The sequence below is a fragment of the Condylura cristata genome, unplaced genomic scaffold (genome assembly GCF_000260355.1).
Source record: "Condylura cristata isolate star-nosed mole 26May11 unplaced genomic scaffold, ConCri1.0 scaffold00002, whole genome shotgun sequence".
Lineage (NCBI taxonomy): Eukaryota > Metazoa > Chordata > Mammalia > Eulipotyphla > Talpidae > Condylura > Condylura cristata.
The window spans coordinates 8687945-8699514 of record NW_004567103.1 but is presented as its reverse complement, the minus strand read 5'-3'; the positions used below and the strand labels follow the sequence as shown (position 1 = coordinate 8699514).

Below are 11570 nucleotides of genomic sequence, written 5' to 3'. Positions count from 1 at the left end.
AAACAGGCATAAGGAGGAATCGTGGAAGCTGTTAGAAGACATTAGAACGCATCCCTGACTTCAAAGAGCTAATAATTTAACAGACAAGACACCATGGCCACCCATAGCTACGTAGGGAGAATAAGAGAAATAAATATTGCAATGAAGTGGTAAGTCGCTGTGAAAGCAATGGGAAAGCAACCCGTGCCCCTCTGTGGGGCAAGCCTTGAAGGATGGGTGAAATCTTGCCAGAGGGCCCTCCCTGGTGGCACAAACATGTTAAGGCACAGGACTATGAAGCTATCCAAGTTCGATCCTCAGCCAGGGAGGTGACCCACATGGCACAGCAGACCTCTCCTGACCCGCCCACTGCTCCCCTCAGCAGTGTATTTCAGTCAATTGGCCTGTTCTGCTCCCCACTCTGTCTCTGGTGAAGGCTTTCTCCACCCGCACCTCTTGCCTGCCCCCTAGTTTTTGTATGCATAAATAAACAAATCTTTTCTAAAAAAAATTCTTGCAAGAGTTCATCAGTCTGAGGAAACAAAGACATCAATATATGTCGTGCATATATTGCGATGCAGCAACAGGAAACACCAATATGGCTCCGACATCAGGATGTTTCAGCCCAGGCTTTATAGCCCTTTCTCCACCTAACCTTTCCACCTCTCCACCCAGTTCTTCTGCGATGTCTGGAAGTCAGGGCAAGGGGTGATGATGCTTTAATGAAAGGACATCAAAGGGGTAGAGAGTCTGATAAAATAACAACCCTTGCACTATCGACAATACATTTGTACTTGAAAATGTCCTGAGAATAGAAAGCAGAGTGGATGTAGGCACATGTAAATTTCCATATGTAAATGATATGGAAATTCACCATAAATGCACAAGTGTCTTTGGCCCTCCAGAAAAAGCTTGCTGATGATTGCTGTAATAAACCCTCTACAAGGTAGGTACTGTCTGAATGCTTCCAGATAAATTGTCATTGTCCCAAATCAAAAGACTTAAGCTCACTAGGAAAACTCCACTGACTTTTCAACCCCTGGTTATTTCACCCTTCAGAGATTCCCTGATCAAAGTCCAGGGGGTTTCCTAGGCTTCCAGCTGTCGGGAATAATTGTTACTGCATAAGTAGTGCAAACAGTGGTAACTACGCATTTGGGCTGGCATATCTTCCACCAGCATGTGACCAGTCTCCATCGCATTTATAATAACAATAATCTTTTCTTCTTTGGGGTAAAATGACTGTCATTCTTACCTACGTTGATAAAAATACCAAAATGACTATAATTCTGTAATGCTAGGAAACTACAGAATCTTAGAGGATTGCCTAATCACGGCAAAACCCTTCTGATAATATATAAGTTAAAATGAAAATTTTCCTGGCTCAATGGTTACAAGCTAACAGCTCCCGCTTACCCGTTTGCTAAGTTACAGAGGTAATGGAGCGTCAGTGCAGCTATTCCGATTCTTGGAGACAAAGATGAAAGATTGGTAAAGAAGAATGTTAAAATCTGGACCAAGAATTTTATTTCATTAATTTATTTCTGTAATTTAATTATTTTGTTAATGGCATAAATTTGCATTAATTCTCTTCTGTAAAAAGTTAAGTGAATCTTATCAAATCTGTGTTGATATAATAAAATTGATGTTTTATTCTCTCACAAAAGATCTACTTGGCTTTTCTGTGTCAGATTTAAAGACCATTTCCATTCTCACTATTTCTCTCGCCTTTTTTCATCCCTCATTCACCATTTTGTCAATGGCTGTTCTCGACATATTTTTCTACATTCCAGTGATTGATCAAGTAGCTGGTGGCACCATAAGGAAAAAACAAACTTCCATCCCATCCAGGAAATGCTATTCTATCAGTAGAGGAGCAGACAATATATAAAATAACATTGTAAACTAATAGTGCTAGAGGCGATATAGCTAAGGAGGAACTATCAGGTGAGGAAGGGAAATAAAGGCAAGGCAGGTAAAGGAAAGATGACCAGGAAGTCTTGTGATAAAGAGCACAGCCAGCCGGTCCCAATGTCCTGAGGCAGGGAGGGTTGACAGGTGGCCATTGCCAGGGGCAGAAGAGCAGTGAGACCCTAGGACCCTGTGTGCTGGCCGCACGGATCCCAACGGCTGCAGTCTGGGCAGGCTGGGTCTGTCTCCTTCCTGGGATAGTCCCAAGAGGGGCCTCTACTTAGGGAGCACAAGCTACCTCCCACCCACTTCTGCTGTAGGCGGCTTCTGGGAAGGGAAAAGGACTGCCTTGCCCTCTTTCACATTAACTCATCATCCACATTCTTGAATGGTACTTTGAGTTTCACTTCTTATTCAAGTGAGCAAGTCACTAAAGCACCAGTGGGGAAAAAAATTCTTTGGAGCAGAAATAAATAAGTCTGATGACTCAATAGCAGGAGGTACTGCAAAAAGGCTCTGCTGACTGCTGTCTGAGAGAAGTCAGGCCTAGAATATACATCCCAAATTAAAATATCTCCCCAACTGCCAATCCCCACATCTGAAATGTCATCGGTAGAGAACCATAGAATTTCAAATGTGAGAACTTGAGTGAAAGGCATCACACTGGAGCAGAGTGAGCACAGGGTACCGTGCCCACAGGTTAGTAGATAAGTACCAGCCTGCTCTCACCAAACTCGTCAGTTACCTTATACTCCCTAGAATGTTAAATTCTGCAGTGAAGACAGGTTTCTGTTGAGTAGAGATCCATGTGTATCCAGTTCTCTTTTCTGCTTAGGGCTGGTGTGCAGTCACACCACTGACTTCAGATTCTGAGAGTAATTTAACAGCATGAAACATAAAATTGAAGAGAATATATATTGGCAGGAAGGTGTATGTACACTTCTGTGAAGCATGATCCCCGGCCAAGATGCTGACCCACACGGCATGCAGACTTCTCCTGTCTTGCCCACTGCTCCCCTCAGCAGTGCAGCTCAGGAAATCAGTCTGTTCTGCTCCCCACTCTGTCTCTGGTGAGTCTCACCCCTACCCCCTGCACCTCTGGCCTGCTCCCCAGCTCTTGTATGCATAAATAAATAAAACATATATATGTATATACATTCATACACACACACACACACACACACACATCCCCAGAGGTTCAGACACACAAAAACCCTGCATCCCCCATAGTCTTAATGCATCCACTTCCCTACGAGGCAAAAAGTCTCTATCCTGAAAGTATTTAAGTTAGAAACACTATAAAAATCACTCACTTCAAAGATTTTTTCTAAGTACAGACTCTAAAGTTCCATGAAATTATATCATAATTGAACAAAGAGTCTGGACCAAATTCTAAAGTAGGAAGAATTTCAGTGTTTCTCCCAAGGTATTAGACCTTCTCATTGCCTTTGACTGTTTGAGGGCTTCCCCCCCCCCACACACACACACACTCCCTTGGGGGTTACCCATCCTGAGAGCTCATGAGCCTCTTTCCCACCCACCTTCAGGCCCCGCCCCTCAGCTAACAGACAGTGTCCCAGAGACTTGGTGCAGCTGGCTGATTAAGAACACAGATATTGGCAACTGATAATGCTGATGGACACTGGGAAAGTGACTTGACTTTTCTGATTGGCCCTGCTATAGGGCAGATGAAATGAAGTGTAGTATTTAGCACAATAAGTATCAGTAAATAATACCCACTGCTGTGTTATGTTTTGTGACCAGTGGCACTTTGCTGCTCTGTTTTCTTGCTGCTATTGTTTTTGCTGCCCTGTTAATTTGTTAGGAGGCTGATGTCACCCCCCACTCCCCACGCAATATACGTAGACACAGCGCTGCCCACCTGGGATTCTCGCTAGCATCAGGGCCAAAGAGCAGGCAGCTGGTCTCTTCCCACTCACCTGTGCCCTTCTGCATACCTGACAGCCAGTTTGCGCGCCTTCTGACCTCCCTCAAACTATGTAAAAGAGGCATAAGTTACCCTCTGTGGACCAGGGTGGCCTGGAAATGGGTGGGTAGCTTTGCAGTCTGCAATCATTTCTGACCTCCCTGTACACTGCATTTTTTAAAATTATTATTTCTCAGTGAAGATTATAGGTATGTAAAAACTATATGCTTTTATTTGAATAAATCAAAAGTAAAGGAAAAAATATGACCTCAAAAGTCTTTTCCCATAAACCCTATAGATGAGAAACACCATAGTCAAATGTTACCTGGTGGACGGTTAGAGGATATTGCATTCAAGAGTACAGCATTGATCAAATATTTAAAACCCATCCTTACCTGGGTTAGCGAGGAAGGTAGTTATTTTCTCTGGTAAGCTCCATGTTGCTTGTTTCATTGCCTTTGTCTCTGGTTTTCCAGAATGAAGAGTCCACAATGGTCCAGAAATAACATTTATTAATCAACAAGAAAACACACAATGGAAAAGACCTTATAAAGAAAACTATATATTTCTAATGCTTTATTAGTTTTGTTCCAGTACTCCACAAAACACTACAGACAGTAACAAAATAATTCAATAAATATTAAAAACTTTCAAGAGAATTTTAAGACACTCTTTATCATATGTGAGCATCCACAATGCCACAACCATGGATATACTATTAAACACTATCATAGATATCTTTCTTGAATAAGGGATATGATTAAATTTGTTTATCCACAAATCGTAACATTTACACATACCCATACACAAGAGAATAGCTCAGAGTAAGTGAAGCAGCCACCCAGTGAAATGAAATCTTCTGCCTGTACATCACTTAAAGGTATGATGATGTCAACAGGGTAGAAGTGAACACACTAAAGAGAAACACTGGGGTTTGCTTGGGGCAGGGGTGGAGTAGAGCAATCCATGAGAGCTGCTCACATATTCTCCATGGCTCGCTTAGCAATGTGCTCCCTTCCTTTTTCTGCCTTTTCTTGGTTGAGGTATTCCAGCACTTTTATTAACAGATCTTCATCCAGGTAACGTCTGTTTGGAGACTCGTCGCTCTTTGGGGCCCCCACAGGGAACCTTTTGCTCACTGGGGCCAGCTGGTCAGTCTCATGAGTGATGCCTGGATTCACCTGCTCCTTGATGGTCTGCCCGATTTGGTCCTCTTCCTGCAGGTCATCTTCAGACGAGCCTTGACTAGGAACTCGCTTCACCTGGTTTGAAGTCATGATCTCAGGGTACTTCACCAGCATTCTGGCCAGGTACTCTCCTAAATCTTGATCTTTATCATTCAGGTTTTCATACGCCAGTTGTCTGTTGTCCACATCTGGCATCCAGGCAGTTTTGGGAGGCTGGTTTGCTCTAGATCTTCCGAGACCATAGGGAAGTCTCGGCAGAACCTTCTCTCGGTTGTACTGATTGGGAAAATAGGGAGGCTTTTGATTTGCTGTGCTCTCCTTCCCTAAAAGATTTAAAATCTCCTCAACACTGAGTCCATCTGGTAGGGCATCTGCCACCGCACGGCCAGGGCCTTTGGGGTAGCCACTCTTGGAGAGCATCTTGTTCTGGAACAGGTCAGGGCGGTCTAAGTCTACCTCTGGGATGTCGTCTAGGTCAGCAGGAAGATCAAGCTCCTGCTCTGGCTCAACTGACTCATTTGGCTTCTCTCCATTTCTGAGCATGTCAATTAGGTCTTCGGGGGGTATCTGTAAATTCCTTGAGATTTCTATCAGCTGATAAATAGACTGAGAATCAAGTGGCTTCTCAAAAAGCCGGCCTGCCCTTTCCCTGGTCTGCCCACTTTGTGCCCTCCCCTTCCCTGCAATGTTCACTAACCTTTTCAGATAGGCCATCACCTTGGAGACGTCATCCGAGAGCTGGTCCTTACTCTCTGGTGGGAGATCTTCCGCCTGGAGGCGCGGCGGCCCTGAACGCTTCATCTCATCATTGATTTGCTCGTTCTTTTCTGTATTCTCTTTGCTGTCCCTCACCTCTTCCTGAGTTTGGCTCTCTGTTTTCTCCTCCACGGGGTTCCAATCTTCTCCCCCAACCACATCTTCATAGGCAATGTTGTTGGCCTTGTAGATATCATCTTCATCATCTGTGTAAAGTTTTTGCTCCTCATCGACCCTCTCACGCTTCTGGGTGTTCGGTCCCGTCAGTTTCCCCAGCTCCTGGAAGACAGATTCCAGGGTAGCGAGACTTTGAGGAGTGTACTGTTCTTCCACTATTTCGTTTGTGCGTTTAAAGGGGCTGTCCCTGGAATTCTCTTCATACATAGGAGGGAATCGCATGTGCTTGAGCTTCTTCTCCGGCCACTGTGGGGTCTCATAGTCATCGGTAATGTCCACTGGGAAGTTCTTTTCTGAATTCAAAGCATAGGGCTTGTTTTCTTTGGATAAATATTGAGGCTCGTTCTCAGCCTGTCTCAGAGCTTCAAGGAGTATCCTCATCCACTCGTCCTCACTCAGGGGATCCCGTGGACTTTCTGGAAAGTGACTCTCATCACCATTTTCTTTCTGTTGAAGGGGAACAGAAACCCCTTGGTAGGGATTATAGTCTGGGCTGCTTTCTTCTTTGTGAGCTTGCTGGTGGAGTTTTTCTATGTATTCCAAAGCCCTGATCATTTCGGGACTGGGAAACCTTTGGACATTTTCAAGTCTGAGGTCTGGTTCCTTTTGAAGCAGCTGGTTTCGCTGAAATGAAGCTGCTTCTGCCCCAGAGATGAGGAAAATTAAAGGGATGAGAGACAGAGCTGCTCCAAGCCAGTGAGTCTTAGCTTCTGCCATGGTGAAAGATTTCCTTAAAGCATAGAACACACAGGTTAACACAACTGAAACAGACCAGTGATGCCGCAGCACCACCTCCAAAGGAAATAAAAATACAGCAGAGATTATTCTCCATTTAAGTTAGGACAACTTCTTAAAACTCTATCAAGATTTCCTACAGGATCTTCAAAGCTCACAGGAATCTTTATCAACATTGTTACCCTTTCATTACATCTGCATAGCACTAACAGTAACAGAAGCAGTGACATGAGTTTTGTCAAATTTTATTTTTTGAGTTTGGTATGTATTCTTCTAAGACTTTCCAAGCTAAGTTTTAGTTATCTTTTATAACATCCCCATTGAAATCATTGGCCAAAAAATAATATTAATAATTAGCTTAATTTTTAAAAATACACATACAAACACACATGCTATATTATTTCTTTAAGGTTATCAAACAACCTTATTTGTTGTTTCCTGGAGAGTCCATCTAATGTTTTTTTTGTAGAGACACAGCAGCAGTGACATTATTATATACAACGAAGTAGTACAACACTCCATTTGGCTAACTTCCATTCACATACAGTTTTGGGAAATAACTTGTTCTCATTGTCATGCAACTCTATCAGTTTGAGAAGGCTGAGCTCTTAATTCTTAATAGCCCCCATTCCACGGTTTGTCTCAGGACACAGTTAGTAGACTAAAATGATGAAGTTTCTTTCTGCATAAAAACGCCACAACAATAAACTGCTTTAAAACCCCTGTGCTATATGCTTCTCTTAATAATTTGATGGTGGCTGTCTTGTAAAAGGCAATTGTGGTTCTATTTTTCATCAGCCCTCAAAACTGTATAGTAAATAATAACAGATGCTACAGTGAGAACATAAGTTTTCTTAACTAGTCTATTTCTGAACTTGTGAGTGTTCAGATTCAGCTTGACTTATGTCTGTGTCTATTTTGGTATGGACCTGCGAAATCTTAAATGACTCATACTGTTAGAAAAATCTTAAAATAACCACTATATAACTCCCAATTTGGATAAACACAGATGATGTGTTGAATTCTTCCTACTTAAAAATCTTCATTCATTTTCTTCTCTAATCCCTTACAATTTCATATAATCTCATGTCTGAGTTAACAAAGTTATTCATTTCTGCATCAAATACAGTTTTGTTGCAAAATAAAATAAAAGATACTTATACAACAGTTCATGATTGTTATCTGAATCATGGCTCTGTGATAGATATGTAGGTGCAATTTTCTGTAAACTTGGAAATTAATTGTAAAAAATATCATTGTTCACAAGGATAATATTGGTAATTATGTTTTTCAGTTCTTAGGCCCTCAAAATGGTGATAGAAACTTGTTTAGCACAGATGCATTTTTTTTAATGATTCCCATTAACCTGACTACTTAATTTACTAAGAGAAACAGCTACACAAGCATATCAAAGTATACTTCTAAATTAACTACTATCAGGCAATATTTACCATAAGAAATTTTATTCATAAATTTTTAGGTTTAAATAAAGAACATTATATATTCTTATAATAGTACTTCAATATTAATTTAGTTTCAGTAGTCAATTTTCAACATTCACATTTGAAAGAATAATTTAAAAAACCTTCACAAACTTATTCATTCTCCTGCAGTATTCTTAACATAAGTGTTATGTGATATCTATGAAATCACTATCTTATAGGTGGGTTTTGCCACAGAGTGGTGATAATACTCATTGTAATGGTTTAAATCACAGCCTAACAAGTGCTGCCCTTTAATCATTTATTCGGATTCAGTTTGAACGACATAGTTACTGCCTTTGAATAAGACTCAAGGGATTTCTTTCCCAGGTAGCAGCTCTTTTAAGTAGTGAAGATATTTCAACAGCTGTAAGATCCAATTTGGGTTTGACCAAAAAGCCTCTTTAGTTAAAATGTCTTATCTATCAAAATAAGACTGGAACCCAGAAAAATGCAGGTGAGTATGTCTATTGTGAGCAATTTTACTAGCTGGGACATAGAAAAATAAATGCTTATCTTACTCAAAATCACTATCAAAATATTATCGACCTCTTTCAATAAAAACATAGTAACAGTAGTAACTTATGCAGTTATGAACATTTTCATTACATTTTCAAAATCATCATTTCCCTCTAATCCACAGTTACATTCAGTCTGTAATCCAAGATATTATTCACTCTGAATAAAGGAAGAAACCCATGTTCAGGATAATTCTATTATTACTTTTCTGACACTAAATTAAACAATGATACTAGAAGCCCTTTTAGAGTATATGGATTCAGGAAATAATGTTATGTAGTTATTTAATTTTGAGCTCGTGTGAAGTAAATGTCAAAGAAAAAAAAACTATTTCCAAAATTGGTTGCCTCTGTGACTAATAGGGTTTAATAATCTTTGAATCATTGGAAACCTACTGTTAAGAATATTAAGTATATAAATTATAGCTCAGCTTTATATCTGGTTCTCAAGAGAAGAAACACTCAATTAAGAAAAAATGGGCTTGGTTAACTTTACATTAATGTGTGTATTGACACTAAAATCTTAACTTTTTCATACAATTGTCTAAATAGCATTATGGTTAATAAACATCCAACCACAATTAGCATAAGACACAGATTCAATCATAAATGCACATAGTAGCCTTGCAGACTGATAAGCAGCAGGTTGCTATTCAGTTATCATAGATACAGGCGTCCCTAACAGTCTTTTCCTTCTAGCTAAGAATTAAAGAAAGAACACGCAATTAAGAACTTTCCAGTAATCAGAAGGAAAAGCAATCTTACCTCCTTTTTTATATTGCCGAGGAGATCCACAGCATGTTCCTTCCTGTCTGCCCAGGGAGCTGCTTGGGCCGTTTCAGCACCCGGACAGCTCCTGGGCTTATAGCGAGCCGAGGCGCCTGGCTCCGCACTGCCACACTGACGTCACCGGCTCGACCACAAACCCGAGCGAGCTTTTTCAAAGAACCAGGGAGAAAATAATCACTTTAAGTATTTAAAAAAAAAAAATGTTGCATGCTTACGCCACCTGTCTTTTTGTGGCAAAAACTGCAGTTTTCTTTTATCTTTTACCTACTAATCTTTGAGGCTTGAAACAAAATGCATGATTTCCTTTAGAAAGAAAGAAATCTGACGGACACCACATACCTGATTTCAGTAGAATCTCATCTATGTTCTAATATCATATTGTTACTGCTGTTTTTGTTCTCCTTATGTTTTACAGACAAGGATTTTTTTTCATTGCCCAACAGCAACAACAAAAATGACATTTTGTTCTCTGGAATGTCCAAGAAGGCGGGATACACATTAATGAATATGAAAAGTCATATCTCCCATCCTACCCCGGGATCACTGTTTTAAGATGCACAATTAGTTGCATTTTAAAAAGTTCTCTCTTTTTGATATATGATCAAATTTTAGGCACTATGACTTGGAATTTAGCTTTAGAGATTCAATATCATTTCTCCCTTTATTTTTATCAATATAATTTTGAAGCATAAGATTTCAGTTCTAGTAGTTTACAGTTTTTAAAGAGTTGATTGCTGTATATTTGATATTGTATAAAGGTGAAATTTTATAATATCTCAAAATGGAAAGCTCAGAAGTTGAGCGCTAGTGGAAATACTTCTAGTAAGAAAAAAAATGATATACTTGAGAGAAAGACGATACTTATAACTGGAATTCATTACAATTGAGAAAAAGTTGTACTTTAAATATTTTCCTTCTCCTGTTGGTCTGATGAAATGTAACTGATCTAGCTCCCAATCTTTCAGATTTCTAACTCATGATCATCACTGTGTTTTTCCAGGTAACCTGATTATATCTTCTAAAAGTTTTATGTTAGTCTTAACATTTAAGTTTATTGTATCTATGAGTTTCCTAAAAATCTTTGTATTTTGAAATACAGTACGTAATAGAATCCTGTCATTATTTAAAAAAAAAAGTCCCATCTCTGTGGAATAGTCAGTCACTGCTATATTCATTCAATAATTTGTAGTGCCTACTAAGTGTTAGATGCAAAGAAGAATGATACATCTAAATGATAATAGAGAGGTATGTAGATATAGATCTATGCATGTACACAATCACAGATATACAATGTCCTATATAAAATTTTTATTTCCTTTTGAAGATCCTTTGCCTGGTGGGGAGGGCTGATTATTTTGATACAATCTGGAAAGTACTGAGACAGAAGTCTGCTAGCAGTGTTTAGGGAGCACTGCAGAAAACCATTTGATTCAATTTAAAATCCAGAGGTGGGATAAATCTCCTAGTAAAAGAAAAGAAGTCTAGGTTGAGATATCTGATTACCAGTTTTTCTTAAAATGATTTCTAACTGTTAGATTATCCACAGTACTCTTGAATTCCTCAAGGAAATAGTTTAAAATCTTAGGGAAAAAAAACAGTCTTGGAATAAGTGGCCCTTGATTCTCCCTCTTTGCTTTTCTGATTAAGATACTTGATTTTTCTAAATGTCACATGTAAATTGACGTGGAAAGCAGCTGGGCTGAGTCTGGATTCCTACAACCAATTCATCCAACACATTTATGCCTCAAAATTGTTTTTTTTTAATATTTATTTATTTATGCATATAGAACTGGGGTAGAGGTCAGAGGTGCAGGGGCAGTGAGAGGCTTCACCAGAGACAGAGTGGGGAGCAGAACAGGCCGACTGATGAAGTACACCGCTGAGGGGAGCAGCGGGCGGGTCAGGAGAGGTCTGCCTCGCCATGTGGTCACATCTGGGGAAGGCGGAGATTGAACTCATGCAGAAGTGGCTTAAGCCTCTTAGTGCTGTGCTTTAACCCGCTGTGCCACCAGAGAAGGCCAGGTATTATATATTTTATACTAACGTTAAAGAATATTTATTGATTTACCATTAGTTCACAATATTATATACATTTCAAGAGGAAGGATTC

General features: G+C 39.8%; 1 protein-coding gene across 1 annotated transcript; it reads right to left on the bottom strand.

Annotated features, from left to right (window-relative positions):
- Positions 1–4311: 4311 nt before the first annotated feature.
- SCG2 (secretogranin II) lies at positions 4312–9642 on the bottom strand. The gene is made up of 2 exons (XM_004674236.1): positions 9437–9642; positions 4312–6667 (listed from the first exon to the last, which is right to left on the bottom strand). Exon 2 carries the CDS (start codon positions 6652–6654, stop codon positions 4795–4797), a length of 1860 nt encoding a protein of 619 aa, XP_004674293.1. The 5' UTR covers positions 6655–6667; positions 9437–9642; the 3' UTR covers positions 4312–4794.
- Between the last annotated feature and the right edge of the window lie 1928 nt (positions 9643–11570).